Consider the following 17,924-nt stretch of genomic DNA (forward strand, 5'->3'; position numbering starts at 1 on the left):
CATAGAACGGCCAAGCGGCCATCCTTAATCAGTTGTTAATGAGTAGATACTCTACGTTTCATGACTGTGGTTATGATAGTTCCCCAGCCAATGGTAATAAACATATCTCTGATGAATCTTGTTCTTTTTCTTCCAGAGGAATATGGTTCTGTCTCCTCCACACCTGATTCAACATCTCCCTGCACTGAAGGTAACATCGCACAAGGCATACATACCGTACACGTTTAGAAATGGACTGTGTGAATGATGGAACTTCATGTGTGAGAATCATAATATGGGAGGGGAATCATACTATGACATGTCCACAAAGTCTATAGGTGTAACCTGAGATTGATTGTGTCGATTTGTTCGTTTGAATCTGGAAACATTACTCTCAATCAAAGGTGTTTTGCATCTTTTGGATGTTGCCCTTTCAGTCAGACAAACGCACGTTGCGCTTCAGCGGGCTGTCCCAACTCAGCGCTCAAAAACATCAGAGGACATGTAGATGAGTCAAACGGCTCCTCCGTAGACATTATAGTCACAGAACATGTGATATGGTTTTGGAATAATATTGTGCGCTTGTATAGCTTTACCTCCTAGGACGAAAGTTTTCAATGTAATGGTTGAAGTTTATAGCTAAGTTTTTAGCTTTTTTGTAATAAAAGTGTATACAATTTCAATGTATAACATTGATACAGGACAGAATAACAAATATAAAAATACTTAAAGCAATATAGGTTTTGCTTTAAGGCTTTTCCTGTGCCTGTTCTCTCCAGGTGGGAATGACGAATCTGAGCTGTACGACCTGCAGACGGCCAGGGAGTGGTCTGACGAAGAAGATGGGGGTCCGGAGGATGATGATGGTGGAGCTTCATCCCCCTCCATTTGGGGGACCCCGAGACAGAACTCCTTCGAGCCCACCTTCTCCTACATCGCCATCGCCGAGGCAGAGGCAGGCGGATCCTCACGACATCATCGTGACTCATCGTCAGGGAGCCGGCGGAGGAGCGGGGCCAGGGGAGGCCGCACCTCCCTGAGCCGCACGGACACCGTGGAAATGCTCCTCCCTCTGGACTCCCCCGACGTGGAGTGGGACCCCCACGCCTTCCTCGCCCGAGAGGAGGAGGAGGAGGAGAGGGAACAGGAGGAAAGGGAAAGGGAGGTCCACAGACAGACTGAGACGGTCTATGCATCTCTCCTAGATACTGAGATTGAACCTCAGGAGAGGGACACAGAGACCCAGAGAGGGGAGACAGAGCCCCTGGAGCCCCGGCACTACAGTCCCTCAGACAGCCACCAGGGTGAGCCCACTATGGGGCAGTGGGGATGGGGTGGGGCTATCTAGATGGAGGGTAGATGGGATCAGGGTAGATATATATACCTGCATGGAGCTACAGATAAAAGCAGAAGCTACTGCATCTTTTCAGGCTTTCTAGCCATTGTAACATGGCTTACACACAACACACCGAGTTGAGCTAATACTGTGTGTGTGTGTGTTGTGTGTGTGTGGTGTGTGTGTGTGTGTGTGTGTGTGTTGTGTGTGTGTGTGTGTGTGTGTGTTGTGTGTTGTGTGTGTGTGTGGTGTGTGTGTGTGTGTGTGTGTGTGTGTGTGTGTGTGACACACCATGACCACAGACAAAGTCAGATACCACTGTGCTTTAGACTCCCTGGACAGCATGCTCTCTCCTGTTCTGTAGGGTCAGAATGAGCGCGTTTGGTTATACGATTTCTAAATCACTCTTCATTGTAAAGTAGGTGAGGCTAAATAATGACATCGTTAGATAAATTACACTTCTAGTTAATCTAATGCAACTTGGTTGCAGACTAACTTGATGCTGGGTGATGACATCATCACAATGACCTGTGTTCTGTTTCTCAGCGGCATCCCCGCCCCCTGAGCCTGAGTCCCTCGTAACCATGGAAACCACCGTCACACTGCTCACAGCTGTGCGACCAAGAGGCGGCCTCACCGATGACGTGCCATCCACTTCCTCCACCTCCATTGGTCGAAACACTCAGGAAGAGCTGGTCAGCGAACAGTGGTTTTCAGCGTTCAACCTATCAGGCCCCGCGATATGCATCCACGTAGCAGGTAACGTTTGTAGCACATCTTGTCTATTTTTATGTGACTTTCCTATCTTGGATCAACCTTTTACATTTTGAACATCTACCATCCCCTGCCTTTGCCCAAATCAATCTATTTGACTTCTACTACATTATCTTACGTCACATAGCAAGTCTGCACTGATAGTTCATGGCAACGCGGTTGTGTTAGAATGACGCCATCTGTCGGAAGACAATGACCCCTACCCTGATACCTCACTCCCAACCCCTTCCTCGATACGTTGCTGAGAGCACAAAGCCTTCCTCAATCAATCCTTTTCAAACCATACTGAAAATAAAGAAAAACCTCTCACTGCTTGAGTAAAACGGACCCTGGAATGTATTCCACTGTGAGCCCTGAGTGTTCCATTGTGTCTCCATGACAACATTCCCTTGGGATTCCGAGGGCTAATGGGCTAATTGCGAGAAAAAAAATCTGTCTGTTTTCCTGGTCTGTCTGTACGTACAGTGGGGAGAACAAGTATTTGATACACTGACAATTTTGCAGGTTTTCCTACTTACAAAGCATGTAGAGGTCTGTAATTTTTATCATAGGTACACTTCAACTGTGAGAGAAGGAATCTAAAACAAAAATCCAGAAAATCACATTGTATGATTTTTAAGTAATTAATTTGCATTTTATTGCATGACATAAGTATTTGATACATCAGAAAGGCAGAACTGAATATTTGGTACAGAAACCTTAGTTTGCAATTACAGAGATCATACGTTTCCTGTAGTTCTTGACCAGGTTTGCACACACTGCAGCAGGGATTTTGGCCCACTCCTCCATACAGACCTTCTCCAGATCCTTCAGGTTTCGGGGCTGTCGCTGGGCAATACGGACTTTCGGCTCCCTCCAAAGATTTTCTATTGTGGGTTCAGGTCTGGAGACTGGCTAGGCCACTCCAGGACCTTGAAATGCTTCTTACGGAGCCACTCCTTAGTTGCCCTGGCTTGGTGTTTCGGGTCGTTGTCATGCTGGAAGACCCAGCCACGACCCATCTTCAAATGTCTTTACTGAGGGAAGGAGGTTGTTGGTCAAGATCTCGCGATACATGGCCCCATCCATCCTCCCCTCAATACGGTGCAATCGTCCTGTCCCCTTGCAGAAAAGCATCCCCAAAGAATGATGTTTCCACCTCCATGCTTCACGGTTGGATGGTGTTCTTGGGGTTGTTACCATCCTTCTATTCCTCCAAACACGGCGAGTGGAGTTTAGACCACAAAAGCTCGATTTTTGTCTCATTCAGACCACATGACCTTCTCCCATTCCTCCTCTGATCATCCAGATGTCATTGGCAAACTTCAGACGGCCTGGACATGCGCTGGCTTGAGCAGGGGGACCTTGCGTGCGCTGCAGGATTTTAATCCATGACGACGTAGTGTGTTACTAATGGTTTTTTGGAACTGTGGTCCCAGCTCTCTTCAGGTCATTGACCAGGTCCTGCCGTGTAGTTCTGGCTGATCCCTCACATTCCTCATGATCATTTGATGCCCCACGAGTGAGATCTTGCATGGAGCCCCAGACCGAGGTGATTGACCGTCATCTTGAACTTCTTCATTTTCTAATAATTGTGCCAACAGTTGTTGCCTTCTCACCAAGCTGCTTGGCTATTGTCCTGTAGCCCATCCCAGCCTTGTACAGGTCTACAATTTATCCCTGATGTCCTTACACAGCCTCCTGGTCTTGGCCATTGTGGAGAGGTTGGAGTCTGTTTGATTGAGTGTGTGGACAAGTGTCTTTTATACAGGTAACGATTCAAACAGGTGCAGTTAATAACAGGTAATGAGTGGAGAACAGGAGCTTTCTTAAAGAAAAACTAACAGGTCTGTGAGAGCCGGAATTCTTACTGGTTGTAGGTGATCAAATACTTATGTCATGCAATAAAATGCAAATTAATTACTTAAAAATCATACAATGTGATTTCTGGATTTTTGTTTTTAGATTCCGTCTCTCACAGTTGAAGTGTACCTATGATAAAAATGACGAACCTCTACATGCTTTGTAAGTAGGAAAACCTGCAAAATCGGCAGTGTATCAAATACTTGTCCCCACTGTATGTCTGCTCGGACATTACACGCTGACACCCCAATCCTTTCCACATCCCTTGGATCACTGTACACATGATAAAGAGAATGTATAGACAGGGCAGTAAAGGAGAGAGAGAGGAAATGTCTTTATTCTTTTGGAACTTTCATGGGTAATGTTACCTGGAATTTATTATTGTTTATTAATCTATTCACATGCTTTGGGGATGTAAACATATGTTCCCATGCCAATAAAGGCCGCTGAGAGAGAGAGAGAGAGAGAGAGAGAGAGAGGAGAGCGAGAGCGAGGAGAGAGCAGCGAGAGAGAGAGGAAAGAGAGAGAGAGAGAGAGAGAGAGAGAGAGAGAGAGAGAGAGAGGAGAGAGAAGAGAGAGAGAGAGAGAGAGAGAGAGAGAGAGAGAGAGAGAGAGAGAGAGAGAGAGAGAGAGAGAGAGAGAGAGAGAGAGATCTTCTCTGGACTCCATGGTCGATATGGATCACTCTTCAAGGGGGGCGCCACTCAATATGGACCTCTGGCATATCTTCCAATCTTATTATAGTGGGTGGACTGGGGGGTGGCTGGCCCAGGGGCTGGGTGGACTGGGGGCTGGGTGTACTGTACTGTCCACTCCCCCTCACACTGACCCCGGGTGATTAATGGCTGGTCAAGCTGTTGAGAGGCTTTAAGGGTTTCTAGATATCATGTAAAGCAAACCATCTGGTTTCTGTATCAGAATGGGGCTGAATGCGTCAGAACATGTTTAACTCCCCATGTTTATTGTGAGGTTGGACTAGCCGGTTACAGGTTAGCCTCACTAGGGTAGGGGGCAGCATTCAGAATTTTGGATGAAAAGCGTGCCCAAAGTAAACTGCCTGCTACTCAGGTCCAGAAGCTAGGATATGCATATAATTGGTAGATTTGGATAGAAAACACTCTAAAGTTTCCAAAACTGTTAAGTATAACAGAACTGTGAGTATAACAGAACTGATATGGCAGGCGAAAACCTGAGGAAAATCCATCCAGGTAGTGCTATTATTTTGAAATGCCTGTTTTTCCATTGAAAGCCTATCCACCATACAAAGAGATAATGACCTAATTCACGATCCCTATGGCTTCCACTACATGTGGCCAGTCTTTAGCCATTGTTTCAGGCTTTTACCACTTTTAATGAGAGGACAGTGGAAATTTCCAGACATGTGTCCTGCGCGTGACCAGGAGCGTGCCTTTCTTGTTTTTCCTTTTCTATTGACGAAGCTATTGTCCAGTTGAAATATGATCAATTATTTATGGCAAAAACAACCTGAGGATTGATTATAAACATCGTTTGACATGTTTCTACGAGCTTTTATTGTACTTATTAGATTTATTAGATTTTTCGTCTGTCTTTTGTGACCGCGCTTTGTTCCAATGGATTATTGAACAAAACGCGCTAACAAAACAGAGGTTTTTGGATATAAAGAGGGACTTTATCGTAACAAAACAAACATTTATTGGGTAACTGGGAGTCTTGCGAGTGTAACCATATGAAGATCATCAAAGGTAAGTGATGAATTTTGTCGCTATTCGCTATTTATCACTTGTATGTTTCATGAATTTTTATAATGAGTATTTCTGTTTTTGAATTTGGCGCTCTGCGCCCCACCCGGTAGCGTCCCACACCCCCTAGAGATTAGACTACCGCTATGCGCATCTGAAATATATGAGGCTATTTGAGCTATCGTCTGCACTCTTACAAAAAAAGGTGCTATCTAGAACCTGAAAGGGTTCTTCGGCTGTCCCCATAGGAGAACCCTTTGAACAACCCTTTTTTGTTCCGGGTAGAACCCTTTCCACAGAGGGTTCTACTTGGAACCAAAAAGGGTTGTCCTATGAGGACCGTCGAAGAACCCTTTCTAAGAGTGTGTACTTACCGGTAACACGGTACCCTATGGATGTCACAATAATGTGCATTTACTTCTATACCTGCTCCTTTGTTAGCTGTTGTCTGTTCTGTCTCTGCTTACATAAGTGTTTTGTGTAAATCTCTGTCTGTGTCCATGTCCGTTTCCGTGTGAGTGTTTTTCTCTGAATGGGTTTGTGTGTCTGTCATCTTTGTCTGTGGTTATGTCTCTATTGGGTCTCTAGTGGTTGTGTATGTTCTCTATGTTATCCAGCTATGTGTATACCAACAAGTTTCTCTGTCTCAAGGTTTGTTTGTCTCTGTACGTGCATGTACTAAATGTGTGAATAAGTGAATGTATTGGGTATCTATCTGTCTATCTACGTAGGAGTCTCCATGAGTCTTGAGGGGGCGGGCCCTATTGGGCAGATTATTTTGGGCTGAAAGGTCTCTGTACTGCTGACGGGGCAGGGGAGGCCAAAAACAGCTCCGAGTGGCAGAGAGAGAGCAGGGGGACTGCGAGAGAGTCAAAGAGAGAGAAGGGGGATCGCCTGAGCAGCAACCAAAATGGCCAACATTAATGGTAAGACCCTGGGCTCTGAGAGACAAGATGGAGACAATATGAGACGGTGGCAGTCGACACACTGAGATCTATCAGGGAATTGACTAGGCGGGGAGGCAAGGGACCTATTGAATGGGCAAAGCAGTGTCTCGTTTCAGACACCGGCAAGATCAGGGCACAGTTAGAGTTATGGTACCTATCTTCCTCAGCCACAGGGGCGCTTCCACATATAGGGACTGACTGGCTGTCCACTGCAGAGCCATGCATTTAGTGACTGTGTGTTTGGAGAGGAGTCTGAACGTCAGGAGACCAGCTACAGCCAGGGCTGTCTTTGGGGGATTTTGACCACTCACTGACCAGGAGTGTTTGAGACCGTACCAACTGTGCAGAGTTGTGTGTGCCTGCCTGCTTAGTGATGGGACTAGTATCGCAATGTTTTTTTCCATGGCAAAAATGAAACTTTTTGGTCCTTTAAAAATCTGCTCATCCCGTCCCTAGAGGTGACCATCCAGAGTTGTGTTATAGCTTGTTACAGCATGTAGGTGCCATCTGTGTGGTTGTTTTTGTATGTAAGAGGCTAGTAGCGTGATCAGCCTATCTGTGCCTCCATCTGACAGGGTTACCTCTTTGGGCAGCAGGGTTGGCAGCAGGGTTGGCAGAGCCAAGGTGTTTCACAGGGTTACTCTGGGACTTCCCTTAAAATGGCTGGGTGGTGGTTTTAGTTGTGGTGGTAAGTAATGCCAGGTCAGGCTGTGAATTGGTTGACTGGTAATGTATCATGTTGAAGTAACGATTGAGTCATTCACGGTCAGGCAGTCAGTGCTCAGCTCTGTGGAGTGCTGCATTGGCACAGATAGAGAGGTTTCACTGAGATGATGGCAAATGCAGCTTTCAATTTGATCACGTGTGTGTGTGTGTGTGTGTGTGTGTGTGTGTGTGTGTGTGTGTGTGTGTGTGTGTGTGTGTGTGTGTTGTGTGTGTGTGTTGTGTGGGGTGATGTGTGTGTGGTGTGTATGTGTGTGTGTGTGTGTGTGTTGTGTGTTCCTCGAACTTCTTGTTTACCTTTAATATCAGTGGAACACTCTTGTCGTGTGTGTGTGTAGTGTGTAGTGTGAGAGAGAGAGGGGGGCATTAAACCATGACTATTTGTGTGTGAGATAATTAAAGCCTTTTCAATCGGTGTGTGTGTGCGTGTGCGTGTGTATTCCCCCTTCCCCGCTTCATGTTGTCTGTACTCTTCTCAGAGAGTTCATTATATCACTATATTAACATTAACCAATATAGTCGTGGCTTAGTATAGAGTCAACCTATTGGACCGTCACATGAGGGGTTTGTTTTTTCCCGGAGTTAGTGTAACTTGCTGTGGTATGTCTTCCTTTTCTTCGTGCATTGAATGGTCTTACCATGTGCTGGTCAATGTCGCAAAGTGCCAACACATCAAAGAGGGCTGTATGCTACAGTTCCACCTGTTGGGACAATGGACAGGTGTGTGTGTGCTGGAGGCTTTGTGGGTATTAATAGTCTGTGGTAATGTTTATAAATAGTCCTCCTGCTGGTCAGATATATCAGTGCACTCTATTCTAATTCCCAGGCTCACTCATACACTAATAGCCATGGAGTAATGAACACATGCCTTTGTCACTACAGTTTACCACGTCCGAGGGTTAGCTGCTGGTGTTCAGCTTCATTACACTGTGCTATCAGTGTTTTGGCTGTAATGTTTCTTTTGTTTGGAGCTACTTTTACATATTCCATGGAGGGATTAGGCCAGGGGAGCCTCCATTTTGGCACTGAGAGGGCCCAGTCGCAGCGGCTCCAGTTGCTGGGTGACTGATCGAGGGAGACGGACAGGGTGCAGAGAAGGGGTGGTAGCGGGCTTGAAGACTGTCAACAGGTGCTCTCCGAGGCAACATTTAAATTCAGGGTTCCTGCTCCCTCCCTCCTCTTTTCTCTTCTCTCTCCCTCCCTCTGTACCAGGGGTGGGCAATACCAGTCCACCGAGGGCCTGATTGGTGTCACAGTTTTGCCCCAGCTAACACACCTGACTCCAATAATCACCTAATCATGATCTTCAGTTTAGAATGCAATTTGATTAATCAGCTGTGTTTGATAAGGATGGGTAACTTTTGAGTAACTTTCGGCGCCGAAAGAGATGGCAGCCTCGCTTCGCGTTCCTTGGAAAATATGCAGTATTTTGTTTTTTTACGTGTTATTTCTTACATCGGTACCCCGGGTAATCTTAGGTTTCATTACATACAGTCGGGAGGAACTACTGAATATACGATTAACGTCAACTCACCATCGTTCCTACCAGGAATATGACTTTCCCGAAACGGATCCAGTGTGCTTGCCTTCAACACAATAACAATGGATCTGATCCAGCCGGCGACCCTGGGCGACGCCGAAAAGGGAAAACTGCGGTCTCGTGGTCAGGCTTCGGAGACGGGCACATCGCCTCCACTCCCTAGCATACTACTCGCCACATGTCCAGTCTCTTGACAATAAGGTTGATGAAATCCGAGCACGGGTAGCATTCCAGAGAGACATCAGGGATTGCAACGTGCTCTGCTTCACGGAAACATGGCTAACTCAAGGGACGCTAACGGAGGTCGTGCAGCCAGCTGTTTCTCCATGCATCGCGCCGACAGAAACAAACATCTTCTCGGTAAGAAGAGGGCGGGGGGGTATGCCTTATGATTAACGAGAAGTGGTGTGACCATCATAATAACACACAAGAACTCAAGTCTTCTGTCACCTGATCTAGAACTCCTCACAATCAAATGTCGACCGCGATTATCTACCAAGGGAATTCTCGTCAATCATAATCACAGCGTATACATTCCCCCCAAGCAGACACATCGATGGCCTGAACGAACTTTATCTGACTCTTTGTAAACTGGAAACCACACACCTGAGGCTGCATTCATCGTACTGGGAGTTAACAAGGTAATCTAAAAACAAAACTCCCTAAATTCTATCAGCATATCGATTGTGCTACCAGGGCTGGAAACACTGGACCATTGCTACACTATATTCTCCGCACTCTACCAAGGCCCTCCCCGCCCCCCTTTCGGAAAAGCTGACCACGACTCCATTTTTGTTGATTCCTGCTACAAACAGAAACTCAAACAACAAGCTCCCCGCTCAGGTCTGTTCAACGCTGGTCGACCAAATCTGAATCCACGCTTCAAGACTGCTTCGATCACGCGGATTGGAATATGTTCCGCATCGCGTCCACAACAATATTGACGAATATGCTGATTCGGTGAGCGAGTCATTAGGAATGCATTGACGATGTCGTACCCACACAACGATAAAAACATTCCCAAACCAGAAACCGTGGATTGACGGCAGCATTCGCGTGAAACTGAAAGCGCAACCACTGCTTTAACCAGGGCAAGGTGACGGAAGCATGACCGAATACAAACAGTGTAGCTATTCTCTCCGCAAGGCAATCAAACAGGCTAAGTCTCAGTACAGAGACAAAATCGAGTCGAAATTCAACAGCTCAGACACAAGAGGTATGTGGCAGGGTCTACAGTCAATCACGGATTACAAAAGAAAACCACCCCGTCGAAGACCAGGATGTCTTGCTCCCAGACAGGCTAAACAACTTTTTTGCCCGCTTTGAGGACAACACAGTGCCACTGACACGGCCCCTACCAAAACCTGCGGGCTCTCCTTCACTGCAGCCGAGGTGGTACATTTAAACGTGTTAACCCTCGCACAGGCTGCAGGCCCAGACGGCATTCCCAGCGCGTCCTCAAGCATGCGCAGACCAGCTGGCTGGTTGTTTACGGACATATTCAATCAATCCTATCCCAGTCTGCTGTTCCACATGCTTCAAGAGGGCCACCATTGTTCCTGTTCCCAAGAAAGCTAAGTAACTGAGCTAAACGATATCGCCCGTAGCACTCACTTCCGTCATCATGAAGTGCTTTGAGAGACTAGTCAAGGACCATATCACCTCCACCCTACCGGACACCCTAGACCCACTCCAATTTGCTTACCGACCCAAAGGTCACAGACGACGCAACGCAACCACACTGCACACTGCCCTAACCCATCTGGACAGAGGAATACCATGTGAGAATGCTGTTCGCATTACAGCTCAGCATTTAACACCATAGTACCTCCAAACTCGTCATCAAGCTCAGACCTGGGTCTCGACCCCGCCCTGTGCAACTGGGTCTGGACTTCCTGACGCGGCCGCCCCCAGGTGGTGAGGGTAGGTAACAACATCCACCCGCTGATCCTCAACACTGGGGCCCACAAGGGTGCGTTCTGAGCCCTCTCCTTTACTCCTGTTCACCCACGACTGCGTGGCCATGCACGCCTCCAACTCGATCTCAAGTTTGGCGATGACACTACAGTGGTAGGCTTGATCACCAACAACGACGAGACGCCTACAGGGAGGAGGGGGCCCTCGGAGTGTGTGTCAGGAAAATAACCTCATACTCAACGTCAACAAAACAAAGGAGATGATTGTGGACTTCAGGAAACAGCAGAGGGAGCACCCCCTATCCACATCGACGGGTCAGTAGTGGAGAAGGTGGAAAGTTTTAATTCCTCGGTGTACACATCACGGACAAACTGAATTGGTCCACCCACACAGACAGCGTTGTGAAGAAGGCGCAGCAGCGCCTCTTCAACCTCAGGAGGCTGAAGAAAGCGGCTTGTCACCAAAAGCACTCACAAACTTCAGATGCACAATCGAGAGCATCCTGTCGGGCTGTATCACCGCCTGGTACGGCAACTGCTCCGCCACAACCGTAAGGCTCTCCAGAGGGTAGTGAGGTCTGACAAACGCATCACCAGGGGCAAACTACCTGCCCTCCAGGACACCTACACCACCCGATGTCACAGGAAGGCCATAAAGATCATCAAGGACAACAACCACCCAAGCCACTGCCTGTTCACCCGCTATCATCCAGAAGCGAGGTCAGTACAGGTGCATCAAAGCAGGGACGAGAGACTGAAAAACAGCTTCTATCTCAAGGCCATCAGACTGTAAACAGCACCACTAAACATTAGCGGCCGCTGCCAACATACTGACTCAACTCCACACTTTAAAATGGAATTGATGGAAATATTGTAAAAATGTACCACTAGCCACTTTAAGCAATGACCACTAATACAATGTTTACATTACCCTACATTACCCATCTCATATGTATATACTTACTCTATATCATCTACTGCATCTTGCCATTTTTATGCAATACATGTACACTAGCCACTTTAAACTATGCCACTTTATGTTTACATACCCTACAGTACTCTATATACGTACTCTGTTATACCATCTACTGCATCTGCCATGCCGTTCTGTACCACCACTCATCATATATTTTATGTACATATTCTTTATCCCTTCACACTTGTGTGTGTGTGTAAGGTAGTAGCGTGGAATTGTTAGGTTAGATTACTGTTGGTTATTACTGCATTGTCGGAACTAGAAGAACACAAGCATTTCGCTACACTCGCATTAACATCTGCTAACCATGTGTATGTGACTAATAAAATTTGATTTGATTTGATTTGATTTAAAAAGTGTGACACCAATCAGACCCCTGAGGACTGGAGTTGCCCACCCCTGCTCTATACAGAGTGCAGGCTATATTAAGCCCAGGTTCTCCCCCTGCTCCTGTGTGTGTCTTCTCTCTGCCTGGTGATCACTGTCCCTCTGCTCCGCCTCTGCACAGCTGAAAGGCCTTCTGGCCCACTGAACACTGGAGAGTCAGAGACAAACAGGGACTGACTGGCTGGTGATGCTGTGGGGGGTTTGTAAAAAGCAAATAGGCAGGAACAGTGAGGAGGAGAGACTTGCAGCTGTGACTGACCTTGCTGCCTTTAGCGACCAACTAAAATAGAGGAAGTGTCAAATGCATGGGCTTGTCCCCTCCCCCACCCTGCTTCAATGAAGACTCCTTGAATCCATGTTGGCTTCCCCTCTGTTCCTCATTGGTTTATACGTGACGAGAACATGTAGACTATGAAACGTTCTTATTTCTCCACCTTTTCTTCTCTCTTGTCAATTCCCCTCCCCATCCCTCTGTTACCATCTATTCTTCTCTGCCCCCTCTGCTCTCCCCTCCTCCCCTCCTCCTCCTCAGTGATGGATCTGATCTACTGGAAGGACACAGAGCGTACAGGCATGGTATTCACAGGGCTGGTGGTTGGCCTGCTGTCCTTGTTCCAGCTCAGCATCATCACAGTCGTCTCCACCATCTCCCTGGGCGTCATGTGCTTCACCGTCTCAGTCAGCATCTACTATAAAATCCTGCAAGTGCTCAACATGGGAGACGGAGTGCACCCTTTCAAGTGAGTGACTCGCCAATCCTCTCCTCTTTTCTCTCATCCCCCACTCCCTTCCACTCTTGTTTGTTTCCTCTCTTCTCCAGTAATGCAGTGGGAGTGGAATTCAGGAATAGTTTCTTAATTGGCTGGATTCCCTCACCTCCCAAAATAAATCCTGCCTGGGCTCACAGTCCAGTGGGCTTGCTTTTAAAAAAACGACAGTGTGTTTTATGATTTGTTTAGGCTAACCACTGCTGTTTGACGAAAATAGTTGATAGACTTCATTCGTCAGGATCTGAAAGGAACGTTTTCTTTGAATATCTGCGCTGATGGAAATAATTGAGGCATGAGACAACAAACTGTGCGTGCATCAGGGTGTGTTTGTGGCGACTATCGCTCGTTCTCTAATCAACACCCTCTTTCCTGCTTCCTTGACCCTGGACTCTATCTCCCTCTCGTTCTCCATCACTCCCCCTCTAATCACTGTCTTTACTGCGCCCTCCTTTTCTACCCCTCTCTCTATCTCTCCTCAGGGCGTATCTGGATCTGGAAATGAGTTTCAGTGGGGAGCTGGCGGACCAATACACGCAGAAGGCCATCGTTACAGTCATCTCTGCTGCTAACTCACTCAAGAATCTCTTCCTGGTTGGAAACCTCTTTGACTCTCTCAAGGTGAGACTGCCTGGGTGTTGGATCTCATCAATCTTCATCTAGAATTGGCCAGAATATGACCGTGTAACTTTTTATGTGCTCCCCTTCGACGGCTCCTCTCGATCTCGTTCGTTCACTTAAGGTTCAAGTAACTTTCTACACAAGGAAGTCCTTCAGAATGGCATAGATCTTTAGTCCCTAAAAATACGCCCTCTCTCTCTCTGTCTGTCTGGCTCTCTCTCTCACTCCCTCTCTTTGTCTGTCTTTTAATCTCCTTCCCTTCTCCTTGTCTTTTGAACCCTGTCCACTACCGTGTTTACAGGAGGCCATCTTGTTGTTGCGGATTTACTTCAACATTACAACATCTAGCTGTCTGGGCTCTGCTCTCTTTCATTAGAGCAGGCATCCCTCCCTCCCCTTTCTCTATCCATCTTTTTCTCTTTCTCTGTTCTGTTCTGTACTGGCATCAGCCTGCCTCCCCATTCACTGGAGATCAAATCAAAATCAAATTGTATTTGTCACATACACATGGTTAGCAGATGTTAATGCGAGTGTAGCGAAATGCTTGTGCTTCTAGTTCCGACAATGCAGTAATAACCAACGAGTAATCTAACCTAACAATTTCACAACAGCTACCTTATACACACAAGTGTAAAGGGATGAAGAATATGTACATAAAAATATATGAATGAGTGATGGTACAGAACGGCATAGGCAAGATGCAGTAGATGGTATATACAGATGAGATGAGTAATGTAGGGTATGTAAACATTATATTAAGTGGCATTGTTTAAAGTGGCTAGTGATACATGTATTACATAGAGATGGCAAGATGCAGTAGGTGGTATAGAGTACAGTATATACATATGTGAGATGCGTAATGTAGGGTATGTAAACATTATATTAAGTGGCATTGTTTAAAGTGGCTAGTGATACATGTTTTACATGTATGGCAGCAGGCACTCAATGTTAGTGGTGGCTGTTTAACAGTCTGATGGCCTTGAGATAGAAGCTGTTTTTCAGTCTCTCGGTCCCTGCTTTGATGGCCTGTACTGACCTCGCCTTCTGGATGATAGCGGGGTGAACAGGCAGTGGCTCGGGTGGTTGTTGTCCTTGATGATCTTTATGGCTTCCTGTGACATCGGGTGGTGTAGGTGTCCTGGAGGGCAGGTAGTTTGCCCCAGGTGATGCGTTGTGCAGTCACTACCCTCTGGAGAGCCTTACGGTTGTGGGCGGAGCAGTTGCCGTACCAGGCGGTGATACAGCCCGACAGGATGCTCTCGATTGGTGCATCTGTAAAAGTTTGTGAGTGCTTTTGGTGACAAGCCGAATTTCTTCAGCCTCCTGAGGTTGAAGAGGCGCTGCTGCGCCTTCTTCACAACGCTGTCTGTGTGGGTGGACCAATTCAGTTTGTCCGTGATGTGTACGCCGAGGAACTTAAAACTTACTACCCTCTCCACTACTGTCCCGTCGATGTGGATAGGGGGGTGCTCCCTCTGCTGTTTCCTGAAGTCCACGATCATCTCCTTTGTTTTATTGACGTTGAGTGTGAGGTTATTTTCCTGACACCACACTCCGAGGGCCCTCACCTCCTCCCTGTAGGCCGTCTCGTCGTTGTTGGTAATCAAGCCTACCACTGTAGTGTCGTCGAGATGACGACGTTGTCATGCCCACCGTCGCCAAATGACAAATGACGACTGTGTTTCCTAACAACACCACTATCAAAAACAGCTGCTGTCATACCCACAACTCACTGTGGTTCATATGACTGTGATAATCATGTACATACGGTTCTGCAGCTTTAAATGTGTCCTTGTTTTCGGTCGCATCGGAGTGTGACGCAAGCAAACTAGCAGCAAGCACAATTGTGAGTTTGTAGAACTTCGGGTTTGTATTCAATTTGCATTGCGAACGATACACAAAAAACGTGTCGTATTGTAAGGGTAACAATAAGAAAGCAGTGCAACTGTATCTTCCCTTTACAAGCGTCCGTGAGTCCTCTCTAAGCATTGCAGTGGTGTCACTTTTTATGGAGGCTAAAACAACATAGTACTTATGCAAAGGTTACTTTTAACAGTTTGCCGAGGCTATACAAAGGCTCTTGTCCTTTCCTTCTCCCCATCCTATGTATGTGTTTCATACAGAACAGGAAAAAGGTGCTATCTAGAACCTTAAAGGGTTCTTCGGCTGTCCCCGTAGGATAACCCTTTGAAGAAACCTTTTCGGTTGCAGGTAGAACCCTTCTGTGTTCCATGTAGAACCTTTTCTACAGAGGGTCCTGACATATCGGTGAAGCATGTTCCCTTGTCATAGTAAGGCAATATATACAGCACATGTTGTATGCTTGCAAACTTTGGCTGGTAACAACATCTAAAGCTTAATTCCTAGCGTTTCTGCTAGAAACCTTCCTTTTAAACTTCATTAATTTTGTCTCCAGTTTACCAGGAAAGTAGAACTAAAACATTGGCTCATTGAATCGACAACAGTCGTATTGGTTGCACCATAATGCTTCAGGGTTAAATGTAAATGTACAGCAGGAGTACTTAGTGTGACTTATCTCGGTTAGTGAGAGCCAGTGTGACTGTGCCACGTAGCCTTGAGCCTGAGCCCCAGAGTCCCGCGGTCTCAACCCTGACCTGGCCGGTATGTGACATGGGACACAGGTGGCTGTTCACCCAGTTACAGGGTACGAGAGGAGTTTCGTCTTCTCTGAGAGGGGGGTGTCCCGTTTCAGGATGGGGGTATGGGCCCTAAGTGACAACCCACTGAGCTATATTACACCAACTCCAGAAGGGTTATGGCGGATGATCTGGGAAATATGTACTCATTCGTTTGTCAGGGACCATGTGCAATTTTAACATATGATGCATGCATTCATTTACATATTACATTTGAGTCATTTAGCAGACGCGCTTATCCAGAGTGACTTACAGTTAGTGCTTTCATCTTAAGATAGCTAGGTGGGACAACCACCCATACGTAAAATGTATGCATGCATGACTAAGTTGCAATGGCTAAAATCGTCTGCTAAATATATTTTTATTTAGTACATTCAATTGTGTATGTGGAGCTCACTGTGTGTTTCCTTCCGTTCTCCTCAGCTCCTGGCTCTGATGTACCTGGTGACTTTCCTGGGAGACCTGTGTAACGGCCTTACAGTGCTCATCATTGGTGAGGATCACAGACACCGTTAGAATCAGCATTTGAATAACTTGATTGTCTTGCCATTCAATAATTATGAATAATGATGATGGCCATTTGTCCTGTGGAGACGAATACCGTCGGTTAATGAATGCTGACATTGTCGCAGATTGTACTTCTAGTATTTCAGTTGAAGACAGCGCCTACCGTATATTGTTTAATTTTAATAAAAGGGTGTGCCATGTTGTTAGTCTGAAGAAGCTATATACTCAATCAAAAAGCTCAACACATGCTCACTCCTCCCTTTCTGTCTTCTCCAGCTGTGATCACTCTCTTCTCTCTACCGTTGTTCTACAGACAGCACCAGGTAAAATCTCACTCACGCTGCTGACAACTGCTCTCCTGATTAATTCAGCAAAATAAGGTACTTCTGTCAGTTGTTCAAATGAAGTGTGTTTCTCACCAATGCCTCTTTTGATGTTCCAGGCAAAAGTGGACAGCTTCTTTGCAGGAATTCAGGCAAAGGTTGACAACGTCAAGGACATGTGAGTATGGCGCCATCTTATGGCACAACAGTGGAATGAAACATTCCTCTTTCCTTCCTGTAGTTTTCCATTGCAGCTCTGCAGACCCTGAGCTGAATTCTGAATCACTGTGACGTTTACTAAATTTGTAATGGCTGGCAGTATTTGTAGAAATGGTATGGAAAAAGCATATCACCTTTGTCAATGACCAATGTAAATGAGATCATGTGATATTGACCCCTCTCTTTAATACAGTCTCCACAGAATTGCCCAAGGTGGTGGCCCCGCCCCTGACCCAACCCCTGGCGGTGCGAAGCCCAAAACGCAATGAAGAGTCATGGCGGACAGGACAGGAGGATGAGGAGCAGAGAAGAGGAGGAGTTACAGGCTGTCACTCAGATGTCTTACTCAGCAGTCTGCTCAGAGCTCCAGAAGGCGGAGCTTCTGAGATTGGGCAGGTTATGTGGGGAGTCGAAGCATGGGGGTTGGGACATGATGATACTGTATGGTGGGATAGGGTAGGTTGCTASTGGGTGAGGATGAGGAAACGGGAGTGATATCTGGACGGGAGTTGTTGCTGTTTTGAAGGAAGATTTAAGACACAACTCATGATTGTTGGTACAGTGTTAAACGACCGACATGGGTGATTGTGGCTTGAATGGTACCGGCAGCTGCAGTCCAGTAAAATAATACGACTGATTGGAACCTCCGATTCTATGAGACCTGTGGGTTTCCTTATTGACAGCTGTAT

At 46.5% G+C, this 17,924-nt stretch overlaps 1 protein-coding gene across 2 annotated transcripts; it reads left to right on the forward strand.

The window, feature by feature from the left end:
* The first annotated feature begins 83 nt into the window (after positions 1 to 83).
* Positions 84 to 17,863, forward strand: LOC111960605 (reticulon-2). 2 transcript variants are annotated; one of them, XM_023982675.2, is made up of 9 exons: positions 84 to 190; positions 759 to 1,283; positions 1,862 to 2,074; positions 12,674 to 12,881; positions 13,391 to 13,529; positions 16,610 to 16,679; positions 16,970 to 17,016; positions 17,136 to 17,194; positions 17,429 to 17,863. In XM_023982675.2, exons 1-9 carry the CDS (start codon positions 91 to 93, stop codon positions 17,502 to 17,504), a joined length of 1,437 nt encoding a protein of 478 aa, XP_023838443.2. In that variant the 5' UTR covers positions 84 to 90; the 3' UTR covers positions 17,505 to 17,863. The 2 variants fall into 2 exon arrangements, with proteins under 2 accessions (XP_023838443.2, XP_023838445.1); XM_023982677.2 differs by lacking the exons at positions 84 to 190; positions 759 to 1,283; positions 1,862 to 2,074 and adding an exon at positions 6,466 to 6,578.
* Positions 17,864 to 17,924: the final 61 nt, after the last annotated feature.

This window comes from Salvelinus sp. IW2-2015, linkage group LG4p (genome assembly GCF_002910315.2).
Source record: "Salvelinus sp. IW2-2015 linkage group LG4p, ASM291031v2, whole genome shotgun sequence".
In the NCBI taxonomy this organism is placed as follows: Eukaryota; Metazoa; Chordata; class Actinopteri; order Salmoniformes; family Salmonidae; genus Salvelinus; species Salvelinus sp. IW2-2015.